Raw genomic sequence first — 23,832 nt, forward strand, 5'->3', positions numbered from 1 at the left:
ATCCGTGTCATACGCCATAGAAGTAGATGACACGGCTACCGTGTCACCCGCCACGTTCAAAAAGGTTTATTGTTTAGTTGAGCCCAAACCATTGATGTTAACGGAAGGCTACGTTGTTTTGAGTTGACTTCGAGTAGTTTTACTAAGTGTTAACCTGAAAATGGCAGGTAAGCCATTTTTTTATTCAGATGTTGCAAACCTTATGTAGGTTTCAAAGTTAGAAAAATGAGTATTCTAAATATAATCGGAGTTTCCGATGTAAATTATTATTTTAAACAAGTTCGTTGTTAAGTTTTTTTAACCGACTTCCAAAAAGGAGGAGAGTTCCAGTAATAAAGCTCATAGGTACAAGACCACTTTTAACCGCAGGGAAACGTTTTATTCCTATGGATAAGATTTTCGAAAGAAACAACTTAGATTAAAACAAAAATCGTTAGTGGATTAGTAATACTTTGATGTCAACGCATTACGTGGAAAATTAAGACGGTTTTTTTTTTAAGAGAGATACAATCGCTTTCTAAATGACACGTGTCATACGCCACACGTTAAAAACATGTATGACATGGCTACTGTGTCATCCGCACTGAATCGGTTAGTAAAATAATAATTCTGAATACAGCCCTGGATATTTGTTACGTTTCAAATGTTTATCATAAATGACGACAGATGGCGGTTTATAAGTAGTATAATAATAAAAGCTATATAACTACGGTTTTAGCTATTAAATGTGTTTAAGACGTGTGTAACAGTTACCAGTATTCAAGTATGATTATTCCAATAAACTTATGCAAAATTATACGCATTTACATCTGTATTATATTTCAAAGGTTTGGCCATCTAGTGTCAAGTAGTATAACTAAGCCCCGCCCACAATAATGACGTCAGGACCTAGTTGAAAATCACAGTGCACAGTTGCTTAGGCCAGCTCCTCTTCGTATGAGCTCCGTGGCTAAGTCTATCAATTAGATAGGTACTTTCGACTTCGTATGGGACGCACCATAGATTCACGCGCTTCTTACATAACCCGGTTTGCCATTGGCTAATTACCTGAAGTTAACCGGTTAAACTAGCTTACTCTGTAGGTCATCTAGAAAATTTACTTAAATCACTTTTTAGCCGGTCTAATCGGCTTAATTGTACAGCTCTTGTTTTTATTAGTTTATTCCATTGAATAAATTGATTCTCTAGGCACATGGTGGACCAACGTACTTTGGTCCGCCATCTGCCTATGAATTAACTTCTCTCATAGTACTTATGAACTTATCAAGCTTTTTGTTACTTTATATATCAAAATATAAATTGTACAGCCCTACTAAAACAACAAATAAACAAATGTTATTTAACACATAATATTGGCAGTTAGCAGTGGGAGTTCAACGGGGAAGTGTGCTCTCTCCGCATGAGTGTTCTCGCTATGGTGGCTGCTTGGAGTGTCGCCGTATGATTACTAGCTAATATCTGTGACGGTTGGGATATATGTTCGGGTTCTGGACGTTGGCATTTGACTGCTGGACCGAGTAGCCCTGCGTTATGCTGCCCTGCTTCGGTGTCTGCAACAGACAATGAATGTTATTTAATTAACGATTTAACTTTGCTTTTTTTTCTATTCGATAGATAAAAAACACTCGTAAAATCCAAATACGTGACCTAAGCAGCCGTACCTTTATGACACTATGTAACTGTTTTAGAAAGTCTATCATGTTTAATATGATAATATCCTCTCTCTCGGAAAAAATAAAAAAAGTTGATTAATACAAAACGCTAGACTGTAAACAGCTCATGCATCTTTGCTACTTCGTTTTTTTCTAAGATTGTCCTAATTTGGAGCAAAAATTGCCATTGATACCAAAACAAATTGAAGTGGTAACAGCAATGGGGTCATAATTATTCTAAAGTCGTAAAATAGACTTCACGAACATAATATAGCCGATAGCATAAGTTCCTACACTAACTGCCGCACTCAGAGACGAATATTAATTCCTTGACTGTTGATTATTGAAGATTTTGACAAAAGCTCCACACCACAGATTACTAAATAGTTACTACATAACCCATACATTAGCTGTCAAACTCTTCATGAAATTAAAGTTTAATTATCATTAAAATATGTCTTTGAGTGCGGCCGTAAGCCACCTCTCCCGGCGGGACTGGATGCAGTGACATAATAAAACTTCAAGGCCACGCTACCTGCATGTTGTTGTGCTGCGGCGGCGGGTGTATGGAGAGGTGGCGGCTGACGGGCGGCGCGTACACCACGCCCGCGCTGCTCACCGACGAGTGCGCCTCGCTCAGACCGATCAGCACCTGCGGCTGATCATGATGATTATTTATAATTGAATATTAATGATAGACTAATTACAAGAGTAAGCAGGCAGCCCTTACTCTCGATACTACATATAATATTATCTTCCAATTCATAGAAGATCCTTGTTACAAAATCTGAGGCCTTGTGTCAGATCACGGTAACTACTGGGTATGCTAAGTACTCGCATACGGTTTTGCTCGATAGTTTTACTCCAAATGGAGTAATAATTACTGTGTGGACCGCTAAACTCACAGTTCGAAGACTCGCATCGAGCCAGCTCGAAGGCTCGCATCGAGCCGGCTCGATGCGAGCCTTCGAGCCGTGGTTCTTACTCTACGTGATTGCTCAATCGAGCAAAACCGTATATGAGTACTAACTTAGTACTCATATACGGTTTTGCTACTGCTTAGTACTACTAAGCAGTATTTACTCAATAGTAAAAAAACCAAATGTATAACGGAAACCAATGTGCTTTTAAATGGTGATACTATAGAACTAGTGGATACAGCTGTATTTTTAGGTATAACACTAGATTCCAAGCTTCAGTGGGGCCCTCATATTGCTGGGTTGGCCGACAGACTCAGTTCAGCAGCATATGCAGTAAGTAAGATAAGACAATTTTCAGATGAAACAACAGCATGTCTAGTGTATTTTAGTTACTTTCATAGTATTATGTCCTACGGCATTTTGCTGTAGGGCAATGCTGCAGATATAAATATAATTTTTGTGCTGCAGAAGCGAGCTGTTCGGGCAATCTATAAGCTAGCCCGTAATACTTCACTTAGAAAAAAATTTAAGGAAACTGGAATCTTAACTGTTGCTTCTCAATATGTCCTATCAAATGTATTATATGTTAAAAAGAATATATATGAATTCAAGAAAAAATGTGATACCCATGGGAGAAATACTCGTAATAAACATAAGCTTGAAATTCCGGTGACTAGACTTACTAAAGTCAAAAATTCTTTTAAAGGTCAATGTATACGCCTTTATAATAAAATCCCAGAAAACGTTCAAAATCTGTCAATTAATAAATTTAAAAAAGTTGTTAAAGAACGTTTGTGTACCAAAGCATACTATAAGGTTACTGATTTCATGAATGATAGTACACCGTGGGAATAAGGTTGCCCCCTGCAGATCTGTTTCTGTATATTATTTTATTGTAATATTGTACACTGGTTGTATTTAGTTTTTTTATTTCTTATTTAGTCATAATGACATTGTAATTTTCCATCTTTTTGGTAAAAGTTGGCCCCGTGCGAGTTTCTTACGCCGGTTCTTCTCGCCGGGTTAGTTCCCGAACCGGTGGTAAGCCCCAGTAGCAACAACGTTCAGAAAACGTTTGAAAAAACTTATTCTGAATAAAAAATTTTGACTTTAACATTGTTAATGTTAACAAGTCAATAATAGTTCCTGATTTCAGTGAATTTATTCAGTCTAGGACTATTTATTTACTTCCCCAAAGTTTATAGACAATAATAGTCAGACATCTCTAAACACATACCTGCTGCTCCTTCTTCTGCTCATGCTGTTCTCTATTCTTCAGCATGTCGAGATACATGGGCTGTGCGGGCGCGTACATGAGGTTGGAGTGTTGGGAGTGGGCGTGGTGCGCGTACAGTAGTGGGGGCGGGCGCTCCCCGACCACGCCCACTACACCCGAAGTAGGCATGTAGTAGGACCCGCTTGACGCGTACTGCGACGGCTCTGGATGGTGTTATGCAACGTTAAAAATTTACTCTATTTCAATAACACACCTTCGATAATATGGTTTTAATCAGGTGTCTTAGGTAGTTTTAACGCTCAGTTTGTACTTTCGCTTGTCTTTTCGCTTTCGCTTTTTATGCCTTTGTTATAAAGGAGAACGGCGAGTCATTTATTAATTTAAATATTTTTTTTGTATATGATATTACTATTTTGCTGTTTGATAGTATCTAGAATGGATCCAATCTGTATTACTGAACTAAAATTAAACACTAACAGGAAGTTACTTGCAGAAACTTTAACATAAAATATACTTACATGTAACTTTTTATGACATACATATAATATAATATATGACATAAAAAGATACACACATCATAACCAGACACTACATTTCTGTGAAGCTACAAAAGGTAAAAGTTATTTGGTTATTGATTTTCTTAATATAATAGATTGGGTAATTTCAATATACTTATTGAAATAATCCAATATAAGTTAAGTTAGCAATGTTAATTAGTATAATGATGTTTTAATCTTGAGAACGAGTAAAAATTAAAAAAATATGTTTTGTTAGACGCAAGAAAACGGAAAAGAAAATTGTTAACACAAAAGCAGAAAAGAAGTTAGTTATAAGTTAGGGATAGAAACAATTACTTATAAAAATTACAACTAACAACTTATTATTTCAAAATAAAATTTAATGTGATGGATAGGTATATATATATTATATAGTAAAACCACATTACAACTAGCCTTTGGTAATCTCGGTTTTTAATGAAAATGTCAGACCATCGACAAAAACGGCAATAGCTGAAGATTAAGATTGTGGTCGTACGTAGGGTTTTGGTTAAATTAAATCAGAAATAAATAAACATAAAGACTTTGACCAATTTGATGAATTAAGGTTGTTAAAATTATTATTCCCCAAGTTAAAAAAAATCAATGATTACAATAATTATTATTTTTATTCAAGTAATAATTCTCAGCATGATGTGAGTGCGTTTACCAAAACAATATTTGAGGTACGAAAATTCCGATTTTTGAGGTTTTAGTGTGAACTTCTGATTAAGTTTGGTCACAGATTACTACCTACAGCCTACATAGTTACTACGGTTCGATTGCGGGATATATAGAAATTTGACAAAGGTCTCAGGCTAGTTGTCTTTTTTCACTCAAGCACGGGTTTAATTGTATTCTGTTTCCACCGAGAAGTAATGTCTCGACCGTGAGTGAATGAGACAAGTAGCATTAGGACTCATTCAAAGTTTTGCCCATCCAAACCAGACTCTAATAACGTTTATACCAGACTCTAATAACGTTTATTGGTCAAAGACAACGGAAAAAAAACAGAACCAAAAGAGAAAATGAATGAACGATTAGAACCAAAAAAGAAAATTAATGAAGGAGCAAACAAAAAGTAAATGAACAAGTGATTGAACAAGAAGCACACAAAAGAATGAATGAACGAGAGTGCACTCTAAGCGACAGTGACGAACTATCACTCACTGTTCCATAGCACTGCACGCGCCATCTGGCGGCCCATACGATTATCTTCGACCTCTGCGAACAGATTAACACAATACCATTGCTGTAGAAGTTTGTAGCAAGTCATTGTCTTTACCAATGCTTCTAAGCTGTACTCACATTGACAATTAGAGATTTAAAGAAGGTAAGACATTTTTAATTTTACAACGACTTACTGCAAAACTTAACACAAATATAGTACCTCAATACTAAACGGTATAAAATGATACATATAAAAATAGAAACACATATAATTATACCAGTAAAAATAACAACTACCCTTGTGAATTTATAGTAGGTAGATTTACTTATAAAAATTTTGCAGTTTGGCATATTGATAATGACATATTTAGAGCTAAAATATATTTAACACAGTATAATCTTTTTTGTATAGTACATACGATACAGAAAAGATGATACTGTGACATACATACTTTCAAAGGAATAAATAATTTCCAATCTAGGACGAAAATTCTTAGTTTACTTACTAGAACATGATCTTCTCTAAGCTGTCACTTTCTGGCACAATATGAACAGAATTATTACATATTTATTTTACACTTAATTTATTCAATTAATATCAATGACAAATCCCACCCATTGCTACAAAATCCAATATTACAATTACGACAGAAATGAAAACATTGATATCAATTTCGCAAAGCTTATTATTACAACAAACTCACTGTGATCAGAATACACAGACTGGTGTTTCATTGGGGGCTGGTGAATCCTGTGAGCGTAGAGTGAGTAGTTTGGTGACGGGCTACGAGGTCTCTTCACACTCTGTACTGGCCCCCGTACAATTGTCTGTTGTTGCGGGAACAACATGTAGTTGGAGTGTTTGTTCTGAAAATGTCAATAAAATTTTTTCATTCTATGTTATTGAGGAAATTATGGTCATATGAATGTACCATCGAGGAAGTTGATTCCTATGCAATTGACAGACCAACGTTATTTGGTCGAATATGTCAATTCAATGTTAGCTGTGATCGGTCGGATGGGTTTGACTTAACGCGACCAAATTACTAAGGTCCCCCATCTGCCTAGGGATCAACTTCTCTGATAGTATATTGTACAGTGTAAATCCACACATGTCTGTGATAGTACATTGTACAGGGTAAATCCACACATGTTACGTTTGAAAATCTATTTTCGTTTTTAGATTCTTGCAACTAACAGAGGCTTAGTCATCGAACATATTAAACTGATATAATAAAAAAGTTTTACAAAATAATTATCACAGTGGCTGGAATTTTATTATGTTTGCAGAGATAAGGCATTTAGACTAAAAACATTAAATTTGTCTGAAAAAGTATTACAAAAGTAAGAAAGCTCCAGTATTAAATGAGCAATTTATAAACCTTATTCAATATGTGTGAAGAGAGTGGTGGCGGTCTTCCTTGGTTTTGTTGCTGTTCACCCTGCCCAGTGGATGTTGGCATTTGGAACATGGGTATCTGAATATTTCCCATTGGCATCTTCATTGATTGCATTTCACTGTAAAAAAAGTTGTATTTGACAACAAATAAAGAAGAGAGTAGGCGTGGGAGAGCCATGCTTGGGACGAATAGGCCAGCTCGACTGGAGAAATACCACGTTCTCACAGAAAACCGACGTAACCGTACCGTCGCTTGCGCTGTGTTTCGCCGAGTGAGTGAGTTTACCGGAGGCCCAATCCCCTACCCTATTCCCTTCCCTACCCTACCCTATTCCCTTCCCTACCCTCCCCGGGCAGGGATGGGAAGGAAAGGGAATATTACCCTATTCCCTCTTAAAAGGCCGGCAACGCACCTGCAGCTATTCTGATGCTGCGTGTGTGTGATGGAAGTTGCTTTCCATCGGGTGACCCGTTTGCTCGTTTGCCCCCTTATTTCATTTAAAAAAAAGAGAGATTTGAGGTTTACCCTATTTTTGGCAAAGTTTAACAATCATTTATGACAGTCTTATGGCATTTTGATATTGTGGATTTCACAGGCAAATTCATTTAACTAAAGTTATAAAAAATTAAACTAACTTGGCATCTTTCTGTTGCTGTCTCTTTCTTATTTCATCTTCATTCAACACTCTCTTAAGCTGCATGAACAACTGCTGTTTCTCTTTCTCCAGTAATTTCAACTTCTGTTCCAATACTTCTATTTGTTCCTTTGTCTCCTCTGGAAAAAATAGAATAAGAATAAGAAGAGTTTATTTTGCACATCACACAACACAATATTTACAAAGGACGAAAGAACAAGGACACAAATAATTAATATTTTAACATTATATTGTGTGATGCCAAAAATGGCCCCCAGCTCAGCATTAGCAGCCGGTTGCTGCACTGATTTTCTGCTGGGGCCAAGGTGTGACATCACAATAATATAGTTTGAGCAATACAGAGAGAAACAAGGAACATACATTAATAAATGAGTAACCTTAAATACTAAATAAATCAAAGAAAATATAAGAAACTAAAAGATAAATCTATGTGCCTAGCATTAGGAGAAGAAAGAAAAAAGAAAAAAAAAACTGTCAATTATTGTCTATGACGTTTGACGTCTCAAATAATCTGTGGTCTCGAAGTTCTCAAACAAAGATTTTAAAAAATATAACTTACAGTTTGCCAAGGCTTTAATTGAATGTGTCAATGTCAGTCAATGTGCGCTGCTGGTAAAGGGGAACTGTCAAAAATGACTTTTTGTATGGTAGAAGTGTTAGTTCCTTTTCTCGCCACGTTCATAAAGAACCTTGTCGAACTCTATAAATATACAGCTACCCTATTCTGTAACGTGGTTTTATACGTGGCATAACCTCTTAAAAAATGATGTTACCGCATAATTTAACAATAAAAAATTAAACCTGAGGAGTGAGGAACAGGCGTATAATGATATACAGAGTATAACGATCATGGAACAAATGGGTTAAAGATTGCTCAAGGCTGTCCCGCATTCCAACCATGGACGAACCCTACACCGCCGACAGAGGTGCATCAATCGAAAGGTGGTATTTCGTAGAAAGAAGTTGTAATTGAAGCAGATGTGTTTTATAATGTTTGCTAAATGTTTTTTTTTGTTTTCAGCATCCTGAAAGGAGGTGGAAGGTTGTTCCAGCATCGGGAAGCTTAAAAGCTAATAGAGTTCCAATAAGATTATATAAATTGTTTTGCAATTTAATACTTAAAATACAGAATACTTCCTGTTTGAAACAATTCTAACTGGTTTAATATCTCTATGATTCTAACGCATCAGACAAGGACAGAAAACTTGTACAAACTATAATGTTTTTGCGTACATAGGAGTTTTAAGGCAGTTTATATTGTGGATACTTACCAAGGGTCATAACATCTCTTGCTTCTCTTTCTTTCCTTTGTCTTTCTTCCTCAACTTCAGCTTCATATTCTAAACAAAATAAATTGTGTTTACAAATAAAGTAATAAAGATATTAAAATCTATGATGTAAAATATAAAACAATAATAAATAAGATGAAATGAAGAAGGGACACATAGGAAGCAAATTTCACTGCAGTGCTTAAACAACGAACATGAATGTAATTTTGAATTTAATTATATTATAATTAATTATAATATAATATGTATCTATTGAAAATTACTTTCATTGTAGTTGGGTCATAGTTTTTGACATTAGAAAATTGTGTTTGCATCATGAAGATGAGTTTGGGAATTTGCAGAAAATATTTTCAACCTCACCTTCTTTTTTTCTCTGTCGTTCTCGTATTATGTATCGTTTGAGCGCACTAAACATCTTTCGATCCGCGCCATTTTGCTCTTCTGGAGTTGCTGATATCACAGCAGGCATTTTGGTTTCCAGATCAACGGTAATTTTAACGCTGTAATGAGTTACTCCGCCACAAGTTTACGCAGTGCTCAGCACTAGGTAATATTTTCTTAGCAACAGATCAGCAAGCCGAGCGTTGGTCGAGTCAGAAATCTTTGAACTGTTAACACACTGCTAATCAACATTTACATAATATATCACGATTCATACGATAATATAATCAATGATATACAAAGTTATAAGACTTTATAACTAAAAAAATATATAATAATGGATAAATTTTGAATTTCTAATCAACAATAATTAATTTGTTTGCACGTCGTCGCAGTTTACAATTTTTTTGTCATTAACAATCTGACATCTGTCAGTTTTGAGTTTTCACATCACAGATTATTACATTTTCACATGATCCTACTTATGTCCTACTTCTTCTTCTTTTTTTTCTTATTATGGCACTTCGGTTATATAGCCATGGCCTGTGTCAAGTATCCGGGAGTTGACAGTATGTTTAAAATTTTAAAATAATTATTAAATTTTATAGATTTATTGATAAAAACTCTAAAACAATACAAATAGCGAAAAAATAATTATTGATTTATTTTATTTTACATTGAAAAAATTTAATCTGAAGCAGTGACGTCATCGTTCAATGTCAAACAAAATTGACAGTTGTTTGGTTAAACACTTTAACTCAATTTTACTCTGTCTACGCTTGTTTTATTTCATGAACGATGACGACACACATTTGTGACATATTTTGAATTCAGTATTTAAAATAATTTTTTTCTCATTCTAGGGCATAATAATGAATAAAATATTAATTTACAGGTATTATTGTAAACAACTGAAGCGCTTAAAACTATTTAAAAAAAAGTTGTCAACTCCCGGATTATAAATGGCGGGAAAACAGTATTGTTGCATGTCAATTTTCAGCATCGTTTCTTTATATCGTCAGGTCAAAAGTCTAGTCAAAGTCGAAGTAAAAAGTCAATGCAGTCAAGGAGTCAAGTCGGTCGATTCAGTGAAGTGGTAGATGCTTTACTGAATTTTAAATGGTCTGGCCAATGGCCAGTGGCCACCTACAAGTCACATTTTTTTGTATGGATAATGGATAATATAATTTGTAGTGACCGACCGAACTTTCGGTTTCGGTTTCGGCCAGTTTCGCCCAAAAAATCTAGTTTTGCCATAGTTTTGGTTTCGGCCAAAATATAGCCGAAACTTTCGGCCTCGCCGAAACTCATGCGTCGTTCAGTAAATTTTGCAGTAAACTCGTGCTTTCTTGCCAGCGAGGCCCCAGCTCAGTTCACCACATCTATTTAATCGTGATTTGAGATTATGTTTTCGAGATTAGTCCTTAATCAAAAGCTAGCACTTACTTTTATTTTTATTAAATTGTCTTATTGTTATCGAAATTATATTATTGAATTTTATTTCTACGACAAACGCAGGCTTATTTAATATACATAACTATTGGCAAATTACGTGCTATTTTAACAATATTTCCCAAACAAACGATTTAGTAAATGCTATGATAAATTGATTATTATATTGTGTATGAACTTTATTTACTTAAGAATTTTGTTTGACTGTGAGATTGTAGTATATATTATTAGGATTTAGTGACGCCTACTGGAAGTTTGCTTGGTAATTTCATTTTAAACTTCGCCCACGGTCGTGTCCATGTTTCCCATAAAAATAATATACTGCAATTGATTTTGTTTTCAGTAGTACGTAATGTTTAAGGGAGGATTTCAACAATCACACAACTTTGTTTTATAAAACTTAGTTCTCATGAAACGCGTACCTACGGAGATGTAAATCTCGTTTTGTTTCATATGGATTTCATAATCTTAATCACGATAAATAAATCAAAGGTTATGTGACGTCACGCGATAATTTTACATGGTTTTATCAATTTGGAGTCTAGTTACGTTATTTTATCAATAAAAAAGCAAAAAACGATACATAAGCTACCCAAATCAAATGCATCTATCAAAACTGTCATCTTGTAATTTTTTTCGTCTATGATTTTCGATTCGCCATGACACTACACCATTAGTACTTCAACGGCTTTTATGAAGATTAACTGTACAACATTGGACATTCTGAAGATAAAACTCGGATTTGCTGTTTACGTTTGTGTAAATACGTTTAGAACCGATTTAGTGTACACTAAACGCGTCCTATACTCCTATCGTATCGTAGGTGAAATGCTCTGCTCTTGTTTCTTAGGGTAATCCTTCGTTGTAATTCTTTTAATCGCGATTAATAAATCTACGTTTACGTTACGTCACACGATGATTTTTATGTTTCTATCATCTTGGAGCCTTCTCACGTTGTTTTATTAACAAAATGGCAAAAACGATAAATAAGTTCCCCAAACGCATCTGTGAAAACTGTCGTCGTAACAAGTTTTTCGTCTGTTTTTCGATCTGTCATGACACTACACTGACAGGACTTAAGTGTGTTTTATGAAGTTAAAACTCGAATATTGGGTGTTCAGAAGATAAAAATTGGATTTGCTGTGAACGAGTTTAGGTTATGTTGGTGAAATGCAATTGAGTGTTACAAACGTGTTTATAAGTTTAGAACCGGTGTAGTGTGCGCTAAGCGCATTCAATTTCTTTGGTGAAATCGCACCTACTTGGAATCGTATAAAAACGGAATATAGTACAAAAAAATCTAGGGAACATATAAGAGTCTAATGTCTGTTTTCGCAAACCGCCTCCTAACGCTAAGTGGTCGCCTAGCGGCCATTAAGGGTACATATCCTTCAAGATTTCATGAATTTTTGTGTGTCACGTTCGTCCTTAGGGCGTTAGAACTTTTGCAAAACATTACTTTTTTTTTAAATGTGTTTGTTTTAAGAGATATTTGACCCGCAAAGATCACTAGGGAACACTTAGCGTTAGGAGACCGTTGGTGAAAACAGGCATAAGATTAAGTAGATAATAATATATATTTTAAGAAATGTCGCCAAAAGTGAAAAATTCAATGCAGTATTATTTTTGAGTTTGAAAATTTGTAATTTATATCTAAAATCAATAAATTTCAGTAAATAATCGTAATTTTAAATGTTTTACTTAGTTTCGGTTTCGGTTTCGGCCGAAACTGAGAGTAAGGCCGAAAGTTCGGTTTCGGCTGAAAAACCAGTTTCGATCGGACACTAATAATTTGTTTTGCTCTCATGTGACATTAATAATAAACAAACAAATAAAGAAGAGGAGTTTTGTCGGGAATGTGAAAGAGTGATGTTGTGTTTTTGTATTATTTTCCTAAAATTGTGTTATTCGGGTTTTTAATGTGTAATATTGGTAGGTTAATAACCATTTATTCATTCATTCATTATCATTCATTCATTATCGTGCACAAGTGTAGAAAAGTAATGCAATATTCAGAAACGTGCTATTTTGTGTTCCCTCCAAGACTCCATCAAAAGTTTCAGTAAAGAGTCTACCACTTTACTGAATCGATCGACTTGACTTCTTGACTATATTGACTTTATACTTAGACATTGACTAGACTTTAGACCTGATGGACATGACGATTTAGAAAACCGATGGTGAAATAGAATAATGTATAATATACTCGACACATGGTTATTTAGCCAACGTGCCATACTAAGAAAAAAAAGTGTCAAAAGTCAATTTGTCATTTCTCAAAAGTCAAATCTCGTTGGCTGTCAAGCGACGAGGCAGGCACTTGGTACCGTTTAATAGTTGCCAGTTTGTTATAATTAATTTTATTCAAATATAATTTATCAATTTAATTTTATTAAAAGTATCAACTAGTAATTATTTATTATTTTCCATTAAAAAGGAAAAAAAGGAACATCTACTATGGAAGACTCTTCAAGACCCAGAAAAAAGCTTAAAGCGGTGAGTTTACACTTATTCATAATAAAATTGCTAGTAAATAAGTACCTATTTTAATCATAATTTATTGCTAAGGGAATAAAAAAATATAGTAGGTAGGTACTATCGAAAAAATGCTAAAATTTCAAGAGTACAAACTTGACCCAATTCGTCTATAATAACTTAGTTTTGGGTAAGTAGGTAGGTACCTATATTTCAATTATTATTTTCCGTATTCATTTATTGGGTTGATAGAAAACTATGATTATGAAATAAAATAAGCGAAGTTGACCCTATGTAGTATTATAAAGTATTTGATATCTAATAAGTTCTTACTGTGCTAATAACTGCTTTTAAACTGATGGCAGTATTAATTAATAACAAAATTGAGTTTAGTCCTAAAGTGCAAATACAATCGAGATTCTTATCATTGTACAGAAACTTACGGAATATTTTTGTAGGTAGCTAAATAATTTATTTACATGTCTTTGAAATTTCACATTTATGCTGAATGTTCTATTTATTTCATTCTAAAAGCATTTTAATATTTAGAAAAATCTCTTCAAATCTTAACTTATCTTAACTGTAATATTGAAAAACAAAATAAGTAATATATTAAATCGCTTTTGAGGAGATTATATTATGTCGTCATCTGCGATCTCCCTTAATGACGATTATCAAAATGAGTACTAGAATTCTAATATATTAGTTTTGGGTAGTATCTTAAAAGTTGGTTAGGATGTTGCTACCCAAAAGATTTATTAAACAAAAAGATCTTGTCTATAACTCCATATGAAGCTAAAATCCTTGCTTCATAGCAGCATTCACGAGGTTTAATATTGTAGAGCTTCCGACTCAAGCAACCCTTAACAGTATAATATACTAGCCATTGTTTTTGTTATGGTTCAGTCTATGTGTAATCATTAGAGACCGGATTATTTGCATATGCATTTGCATATTTTAGCCATTCTCAGCGGTAACAGCATATTTTACCTAAGATCTAGTTATGATGCATATTATCAGTACATTATCATGTTTGGTTATGTCATGGGAAACCTCGCTCGGGTGAAATCTTTGAAAATATGTCCTCATCTCGAAGAATATTTAAGTCAAAACTGAGGTGGTGTCAGAATAATCAAGATAAAATAAAAATGGACATTCTGGCATCACATCACACTAAAAAGAACTTTAAGTCTTTTTGGAGGCAAACCAATAAGCTCAATCCAAGGCCGTGCATCCCACTCAATGTCGAAGGCATACAAGAGCCAGTTGGAGTTGCCAATATGTTTAGGGAGAACTTTATGATAGAGCCCTTATCCAGTCCAAACTGTGTATCTCGGCAGCTCGAGTCTAATAACCATTTGCCCAGCCGGACAACTGCTCACCCGATATGCTTTACTGCGAAAGAGGTGTCTAACACGATACGCGCTATGACAAAGGGTAAATCTCCAGGTCATGATGGAATTAGCATCGAGCATCTAAGATACGCTGGTTCACATTTACCAAGGGTTCTATCTTTGCTTTACACCCTATGTATTAGGCACACATATTTGCCTGGTGACTGTATGAAGACGGTTGTTGTACCAATAATCAAGAATAAAACTGGAGATTCCTCCAGTAAAGCAAATTACAGGCCCATATCGCTAGCAACAACAATAGCAAAGGTCCTAGACAGTCTGCTTGATCAATATCTAGACAAGCATCTTAAGTTACATGATGCCCAGTTTGGCTTTAGAGCAGGGCTATCTACAGAAACAGCAATTTTGTCTCTCAAGCAGATATACTGATAGGAGCACTCCAGTTTATGTATGTTTTCTGGACCTTTCGAAGGCTTTCGATATGGTGGATGTGGAGCGAACCTTTTCTATTTACAAAAATATTCTAAATGATTGCAGTCTTACAACTGAAAATTTAGAAAAAAATTTGATTGTTTACATTTAAATTTTTTTTAAATAATTTTAATGTCATATTATAATGTTTATTAACGCCTATCAAAAAATTATTTACTAATTGTATGCAGCAGATTTTGAATTTGCATATTTTCATTTAATTTTGCATATTCTGCCAATTTTCATGCATATTAAGTACTCAAAATCATACTATTTACAGAAATAGCATTTTCAATAGTAGGATGACGCTACATGACCTGTTTCCTCCAAACTGGTTTGATTAGTGCACAACCTTCTACTAGATTATATTTAAGAAGCAAGAAAACACGCATTTAAATATTATTAGCACTTGCTTCAGGGGAGTTTCATTACAATGAAGTGCCAGTTAACTTTGGCGTGTTATAATAATCGGCCAAGTCGAGTCGGACTCGCGCACGAAAGGTTCTGTACCGTTATAGACGAAAAAAAGGCCAAAAATTGTGTATAAATTTTTATTTTATTTAAATATTATTATTAATTATTATTAAAGTAGACATATTATATAAACTACTTAGGCCTTTATGAAAATTTTAAGTGCCTAGCTGTTGCCATTATTGGTTTATGGGAGCCCACCTTAAATATTAATTTTATTTTGTTTTTAGTATTTGTTGTTATAGCGGCAACAATTTTATGCGTGGGAGAGCCATGCTTCGGCACGAATGGGCCGGCTCGACCGGAGAAATACCACGTTCTTACAGAAAACCGGCGTGAAACAGCGCTTGCGCTGTGTTTCGCCGAGTGAGTGAGTTTACCGGAGGCCTAATCCCCTACCCTATTCCCTTCCCTACCCTCCCCTATCACTTCCCTACCCTCCCCTATTCCCTTTCCCACCCTCCCCTATTCCCTTTCCCACCCTCCCCTATTCCCTTCCCTACCCTCCCCTATTCCCTTCCCTTCCCATCCCTACCATTCCCTATTACCCTATTCCCACGTAAAAGGCCGGCAACGCACCTGCAGCTCTTCTGATGTTGCGAGTGTCCAATGGCGACAGAAGTTGCTTGCCATCAGGTGACCTTCGGTTTGCTCGTTGGCAGGGGGCCAACGAGCAAACCGAGGGTCACCTGATATTTCATAAAAAAAAACATAATCTGTGGAAATTTCAGAAATCTAGCTATGGCGCGGGCGGTTATTGAGTTACAGCCTGGAGACAGACAGACGGACAGACATCGCAGTCTCAGTAATAGGGTCCCGTTTTTACCCTTTGGATACAGAACCCTAAAAATGAGGAAAATGTACAGTTATTAAATATTTTTTTTCGCCACTGCGATACGACTTGACGAAAAGGCCAACATTTAAGTACCGTTTAATGCTGTCGATTTTATTTACGTCAAACTTTTGTAATTCAGAGGCCTACATGTCGGACTGGATTGCTACGTTTGAGGTGTGCTTGTCGCTCTGTCAGCGATTTAGGGGCCCCCTAACGCTAAGACGCGCTTATGTACATCCGCGAGAACGGGTAAATAAATAAAGAAAGTAAACAGACGAGTAAACGGCCAGGTTATCGAATGTATAACGTGCAGGTATAACTGTTATGTCATTCACCACAACTCAACCAGTAACCAGTTGCAGTTGGTGCTTTCTACGCGCGGGTTGCGCACCGGTCGTTAGCATTAATTCGCGCGAAAAAATAACCGCTATGAGTCTCGAGGAGAGAAACAAAAAAGTGGCGGAAACGTTCGAAAAATTCAAAATAGCTGATTGGGGCAACGGACATGTTAGAACGGTTTGTTTTTTTTTTTATTGTTTCGAGCAAAAAATGAGAACGTTATTTAATTAGTAAATAATAAGAATAATTTAAACATAAAATATCATAAAATCCTTTTGCACGCCAATTAAAAATCTCATTTCTGGTATTGTTTATACTTTCACTCGTGTTTCTCACAAGATTGCATGAGAAACTTTCCATTTCCTTTAATATAACGTAATAAATTACGTTCAACGCGACTATTTTTACGCGATCTTTAATTAAAACTCCTGATTAAAATGTTCCCATCAAAAATGTCAACGGCCGGACTTATACCCGGCTTTTCAGGCATCTTATCTTTTCACTAGCGTAGTTGATTGGTTAATTTTTTGAAGCTAGCCAATCAAGCAATTGTAAAAAGATAAACTCCGGTTAAAAAAAACCTGAGAGACTGGACATGAGAGAAATTTAATTATGAATAAATATTAATTTAATAAAGTGTTTGACAGATAATGTATAGGCCTTTTGCCTAAATCCTTATAAAATTACAGTAAAGTAATTAATGTTCGTGACTGAGTGAGATACTAATAGTAAGTCTAAAATTATGCTGGGTATTTTTATCTTTCCACTGATAGTTTATATTTTAATTTTACATATAAAAGCAATGGATATAAGATCGACATGCCTTATGCCTACGATTCGAATCGGAATCGGCTCCAACGATTTTCATGAAATTTAGTATACAGGGGGTTTCGGGGGCGATAAATCGATCTAGCTAGGAATCATTTTTAGAAAATGTCATTTAAAGCGTGTTTTATCGAATACCGAGCAAAGCTCGGTCAAACAGCTAGTTATATCTTTAAACGAGCAATTCTTGTATATATATATATAAATATATAATTGGAATCTCGGAATCGGCTCCAACGATTTTCATGAAATTTAGTATATAGGAGGTTTCGCGGGCGATCAATCGATCTAGCTAGGAATCATTTTTAGAAAATGTCATTTTATTCGTGTTTTATTGAATACCGAGCAAAGCTCGGTCAAACAGCTAGTAAATAATTATTAACGCAGAACATAAAATGTAATATTTGTTCCAGTTAAATAATAATGGATGTTCTGTTATGCATACTTACGTAAAGCGTTAGATAGTTTCTCCGAACGAATGAGTTTAGTGAATTTATTCATGCATCACCTAGATAATCCATATCCGTCCAAACAAAAATTATACAATATGCGAAAATGTGTATGTCTGTTACCTTGTGGCCCTTGCGAGAATGAGCACCAAAGTTGTAAGTTTGTAAAATGCGTTACCATTGTAAACGCAGGATGAAGGATGAACTAAGTTTTGGTAGACCTTTTCTTATAAGGTTGATACTAAACGCTTGTTAGAAACGTTTGGTGTTGAAATTAGTATGTTACATCTTATAGAGTACATAATATACTTCAGTCAGTACGTCGTCGGAAAAATCGGATTAGAAATGCAAATGAACCGAGAAAGCCAAATTTTGGATATTAGGTACGTGGGGGGTGGCTAGAAAGCTTAAGTTCAAATTGTCGACCAAAATAACCTTGTGGGTTTTTCGCCATCTTGAAAAAAGGGTTAAATTCAGTTTTTTCATCTTAACTTGGTTCCCCGTCGAAATACGAAATCCTTTTTTTTTTGGATCTCGACGTTGACGGTTGAACTGAGTTATGATGAAAAAACTGACTTTAACCCTTTTTTCATGATGGCGGAAAACCCTCAAGGTTATAAATTGGTCGACAATAATTTGAACTTAAGCTTTTCTAGCCATCCATCCCCAAGTAATATCCAAAATTTGGCTTTCTCGCTTCATTCGCATTTCCAAATGTATAATGACTGGAGTAATAATATTAATTTAATAAATTTTGCTTCTTCGAAACTTCAAAAGAGAAAATTATGGTAGACACAATCTAAAACAACAAAGAATCCTCAACGTTCATTATACGTGGGAGAGCCATGCTTCGGCACGAATGGGCCGGCTCGACCGGAGAAATACCACGTTCTCACAGAAAACCGGTGTGAAACAGCGCTTGCGCTGTGTTTCGCCGAGTGAGTGAGTTTACCGGAGGCCCAATCCCCTAGCCTATTCCCTTCCCTACCCTCCCCTACCCTATTCCCATCCCTTCCCTACCCTCTCCTGTTACCCTATTCCCTCTTAAAAGGCCGGCAACGCACTTGCAGCTCTTCTGATGCTGCGAGTGTCCATGGGCGACGGAAGTTGCTTTCCATCAGGTGACCCGTTTGCTCGTTTGCCCCCTTATTTCATAAAAAAAAAACTAGGTTATCTTATAAATCATAATATCATAGCGTGTATGTAAATTGAGTGGAAACTTGTTATACTTAGCTGAATGCTAATACTTTATAGTCTATAGAGCGAATTGATTCAATTCAATTCAATTCAAATATTCTTTATTGTGCACACAATACATAGAGAATACAAACAATTTAAACAAGATTTTACCGATCCGATCTAAGTACTTTTTTCATTAAATATTAAAAAAAGGCTTGAGCTGTGTTCCTATGTTTTGCTGTTTTTGTATAATCTAGCCAAATCTGTTTTCTGGACGTTTGAACACAGCGGAAAATCTGGCCATTTTTTTGGGTTTTTGAACGTTCATATCTTATTTAATAATTAAATTATGAAAAAGAAAGAAAACATAGGGACATTGTATTAGTGGTCGTAGATATTTAGGAAAAAAAATATAACTCTACTAGCATTATCCAGGGAGGAAACAGGGGACAACGTTTGTATGGAAAAAAGGGCGGTGTGGACTCCTCTTAAAGTCTAGCCTAGACTTCAAGAGACACTTTATTTGAGTCTAGGCAATAGGCATGAATATTAAAGTACTCTTGATCAAGTCCTTAGGAAAAGGAAGTGAAGTAAGTAAGACCTCTCAGAATAAGGAAGTATTCTAAGGAATAAAAATAGATTAAGTGCTTACCTTGATCCTTCTATAGATTAATTATTGTCAAGTTGTAGATTAAAGACTTATTTACCTCTTAATTACTGGTTACCTAGGTTGCAAAAAGAATATATTATGGATCAGATTATAGATAGCATAATCTATGTTTATTTGCGACAAATTTACCATTTAGTCGACAACAAGGCTGCAATGATACTTAAATTAGAATACTCCCCGATGTTACGTAAGAATCGAACAAAAATAAAGCCTATCGAATGTTAAGCCTTACGTTTCCTTTGAAAAATTACATGACGCCCTAAAATCATCCTTATTCCCAGCAATAACTGATATTCTCTATTCCAGTGTGCGCAAGTCGCGACCAACGTGTCAGAGCAGAAGCACCAGGTGACCAGAGCCAAGAGGAGCAAAGCGCTCGGCAGCCGCGCCTTCCGAGGCAGCACTGTTTGGTTCACCGGCCTCAGTGGTGCGGGGAAGACCAGCGTCGCCTTCGCGTTGGAAGCCTATCTGGTGTCGAAAGGTAGGTAAAATACCAGGCGAACAGAACCAACCGCCGTTTGTTAGCCAGACCTAGAAAAACCTTGAGCTTGCAAGTCTGACTTGGAATCTTATCTGTAGCGCTAGCACGGCAACCAGCAGAAATGCAAAAGTATGGACAAACTTTGGAAATAAACCTAAGGTGCCGTTCCGATCTTTTTTCGTTCCTAAAAATTCAATTAAAATGCCACTTTATGACACACTATAGTATATGTCATAATGTAGGATATTATTTGAATTTTTAGAACTATAGTCTGTCATAAAGTGACTTTATGACAGACTATAGTCACAAACTGTGGAGATAAACTTAAGGTGCCGTTCCGATCTTTTTTAGTTCCTAATAATTCAATTAAAAAGCCACTTTATGACAGACTATAGTTCTAAAAATTCAAATAATATCCTACATTATGACATATACTATAGTGTGTCATAAAGTGGCATTTTAATTGAATTTTTAGGAACGAAAAAAGATCGGAACGGCACCTTAAGTTTATTTCCACAGTTTGTCCATATTTTCGCATTTCCGCTGGTCGCCGTGCTAACGCTACTGGTGTCAAAAGGTAGGTAGAACAGAAAAACCAGGAGATCAGGAAAAAGAAGGAATGAGCTAGGTTGCCTCGTCATGATTCTCTCAGTGGTACAATGGATGGATGATGGCTTGGAGCCTTTCTAGTAGTGGTGTCGAAAGTTAACTGTAGTTGTTCATCAGTCGTCACATCGTTAGCAGAACCATTTGGAAATTTACATAGATGTGAATTTGTCCTTGTTGTCGGTTGTCTCAGAATACAGAGTTGAGTTTGTTCTGTATTCTGAGGGCAGGGGTCGGCAAGTAGTTTTAGGTGGGGTTCGGATACTGTGGATAAATTTTAACGAGGTCCAGAAAAAAAAACACTTGTCCTATGTAGCCTAAAAATAAAAAAAAAATATTTTAATTAATAAAGGTATACGTATACCTACCTTATCTGTGTATTAGGGTGGGTTGCACCAACTAACTTTAACTTTAACCATAACAAAATGTCAAATGCACTGTCAAACCCCTAGTAAAAGTCCATAATGGACGCCATATTTGACGATAACCTTAACCTTAACTACGCCTCTAGTGCAACCCACCCTTAATAATTAATACTTGGTATAAAATACGTTACAATATTTCGCGGTCCGAGATTCCACCTTTCGCGGTCCGCCTGTTGCTGACCGCTGCTCTAGGGTCATAAAAATGTTGACTGGTATCACATGAAGCAGCAGCTGCAGTTATCAGCTGCGTGAAGATAGCTAGGTATTTAAGAGCGCGCAAAAGGAAAATTTATTTAGATGATTTCAATTTATTTCAAGGAGAAGACGTCAAAAATAAATACAAGGAAAAAATATTGACAAAAACACCAATGATCTTAAATATAAAGAGATTTTTCTAATAATTATGACTTCCAAAGAGTAATACTCCAAACAAATTGGGTTACTTTGTTAATATTTTGTAACAAAGATATTAACAATATGTCAAACCTTGTCCTCAAACCTAAAGGCTAAAATGGAGCGGGCAGCTAATCGGGTCTTTCGCTGGTCCACACCACTGGGGCCCTATATTCACTTTAAGTCCTTATACAGTCAGATAAGAACGTAAAAAGAATGGATTTAAGAGCTCATGATAGAGGCCCAGATTTTCGAACCGCGGTCCGGTCCGAAACTGCGAAGAATTGTTTTTGAATTGCCCGATTCGTACCGCGGCTCGAAACAGAGAATACCTTGTTCTGCAACCGCAGTATAGATTTTATATAAACATAACTATGTTTTATGTTTGTGCTAAATCTGAAAGTAATATTAAAGTCATACTGCTATATTATGAGCTCATGGGGGGCAGTTCTTCGCTGTTTCGAACCGCGGTTCGAAAATCTGTGGTGTGAACCAGCGAAAGACCCAGCTAATCGTAGTTTGCCAATAAAGTCCTTTTCAGAATGTCCTGTCAGGCATGTGCTGACACATCTTGAAATTTTATGATTCTACCGCGCACATTCGCCAGTTGAAATAACCTTTATAAACACGATGTTCTTTAAAACAGAAACGTGCACTAAATATATTGATATTTGATAGCTGTTCTAAACTATAAACATGCCCAAAATATGCATGATTGCCTAAACATATGACATTCAGCGTTATAGTAACCTAATATAATCGATAGAGAGATAAGATTACTAATAATCTCCATAAACTCTACATTGATATCTGAGTGCTAGAGCACTAGCAGTCTAGGTTACTAATCATGTAATATTGTCACGAAATATGATGATGGAAGGCAGTTCTTGTATTTTCAAGTTGCTATTAGACCCCCTTATTAATAAACGTTGTATAAGCTTTGAATAGTTACACGATGTTTTGTCTTCTACAATCCAATTAAAAATGTCACTTGTGTGACAGGAACAAAACACTGCATAACTATTCTAAGCTTATACAATGTTTATTAATAAGGGGGTAAGGGTTTAGGGCTGGTGTAAATAGTCAGTACTCAAGATGCAGCTCGGTCTCAAGACACGGTTCAGGCTCTGTGATTGGTTGGCTGTCAAAATTTGGACCAATCACAGAGCCGAACCGCGTCTTGAGACCGGGTCGCATCTTGAGTACTGACTATTTATACCAGCCTAAATGTCAGAGCTTGATTTGCTCTCATGCATACTTACCATGAGACAGCATGTACTCACACTATGAGTGTTAGGCGTTAGCTATAATATAGTTCCGAAACCTCAAACTATTGCAAAAATATATATTTTTCTTTTCACGAAATTAGGAGAGGCTTTTATCATGGTAAATTATCATGTGTTTATGTCAATGGAGCAAATAATTTAGATAGTTTAAATATTGTAACTACTATTATTATTTATTAGTTAAAGTAGTGTCTAAATCCCTACCGTGACCGCTCCATCTCTTGCGGGGCCCATCCACGTATCTCCTGGTGGGCCACTAACAGCGATTACGAACAATTATATATTATATTATATAAAAAGCCATATTCGTATGATTGCCAACGACTTACATCGATACCGTAGATAGCTTCGCAGATACTGTGACAGTCATAGTTATCCATCATTTATTCATCATACAACGTGAAGGGAAGTCTTTACTTCTGTTTCAGCAACAAATGCTGTTATCATAGAATAAGGAGGCGATTTTGCCGGAGATAACCTACTTCCCCTCCTTATACTATGCTGTTATCGTTCAGTTTAACAGAGTACAATAGCGTAAAGTACAGCTATGTAGGGTAATAACAGCCTAATTAAGATAAACGCAAAATGGTTATGTAGCTAAATTATACGACCTCCATTATAATTTATAACTAGAATATACTATGTAATATACATGACTAGTAACTACTATATGAATCGATTAGCTATATGAATAACTGGATCATAATTCATAACATGTTAGAAGCTAACTGCCGCACTCAGAGTGGAACATTAATTACGTCTTAATACCTCGATCGTGGGAATCGCAGACACAATAAATTTTCAATTGTTATGCGACACCCGGGTGCCGCTAAATGTAATTAATTCAAAATTTAGACATAAGCCTCATACACTATCTGTC

At 35.7% G+C, this 23,832-nt stretch overlaps 2 protein-coding genes across 4 annotated transcripts in view; one reads left to right on the top strand and one right to left on the bottom strand.

The window, feature by feature from the left end:
• Nucleotides 1–1,257: 1,257 nt before the first annotated feature.
• LOC121730911 (G protein pathway suppressor 2) lies at nt 1,258–9,553 on the bottom strand. 2 transcript variants are annotated; one of them, XM_042120122.1, is made up of 9 exons: nt 9,220–9,552; nt 8,842–8,910; nt 7,551–7,689; nt 6,898–7,033; nt 6,220–6,382; nt 5,516–5,569; nt 3,810–4,012; nt 2,188–2,310; nt 1,258–1,550 (listed from the first exon to the last, which is right to left on the bottom strand). In XM_042120122.1, exons 1-9 carry the CDS (start codon nt 9,326–9,328, stop codon nt 1,452–1,454), a joined length of 1,095 nt encoding a protein of 364 aa, XP_041976056.1. In that variant the 5' UTR covers nt 9,329–9,552; the 3' UTR covers nt 1,258–1,451. The 2 variants fall into 2 exon arrangements, with proteins under 2 accessions (XP_041976056.1, XP_041976057.1); XM_042120123.1 differs by lacking the exon at nt 5,516–5,569 and having other exon boundaries at nt 9,220–9,553.
• Nucleotides 9,554–13,083: 3,530 nt separating this feature from the next.
• The window catches only part of LOC121730910 (bifunctional 3'-phosphoadenosine 5'-phosphosulfate synthase), a 33,261-nt gene continuing 22,512 nt past the window's right edge, over nt 13,084–23,832 (top strand). Inside the window, exons 1-2 of one of the 2 annotated variants that reach the window (XM_042120121.1) lie at nt 13,084–13,188; nt 20,068–20,242. In XM_042120121.1, coding sequence (XP_041976055.1) covers nt 13,150–13,188; nt 20,068–20,242 — 214 coding nt within the window. In that variant the 5' untranslated portion in view covers nt 13,084–13,149. Of the gene's footprint in view, nt 13,189–16,654; nt 16,816–20,067; nt 20,243–23,832 lie in introns of those variants that run through there. The other variant, XM_042120120.1, reaches the window with a different exon arrangement.

The sequence above is a fragment of the Aricia agestis genome, chromosome 10, assembly GCF_905147365.1.
Source record: "Aricia agestis chromosome 10, ilAriAges1.1, whole genome shotgun sequence".
In the NCBI taxonomy this organism is placed as follows: Eukaryota; Metazoa; Arthropoda; class Insecta; order Lepidoptera; family Lycaenidae; genus Aricia; species Aricia agestis.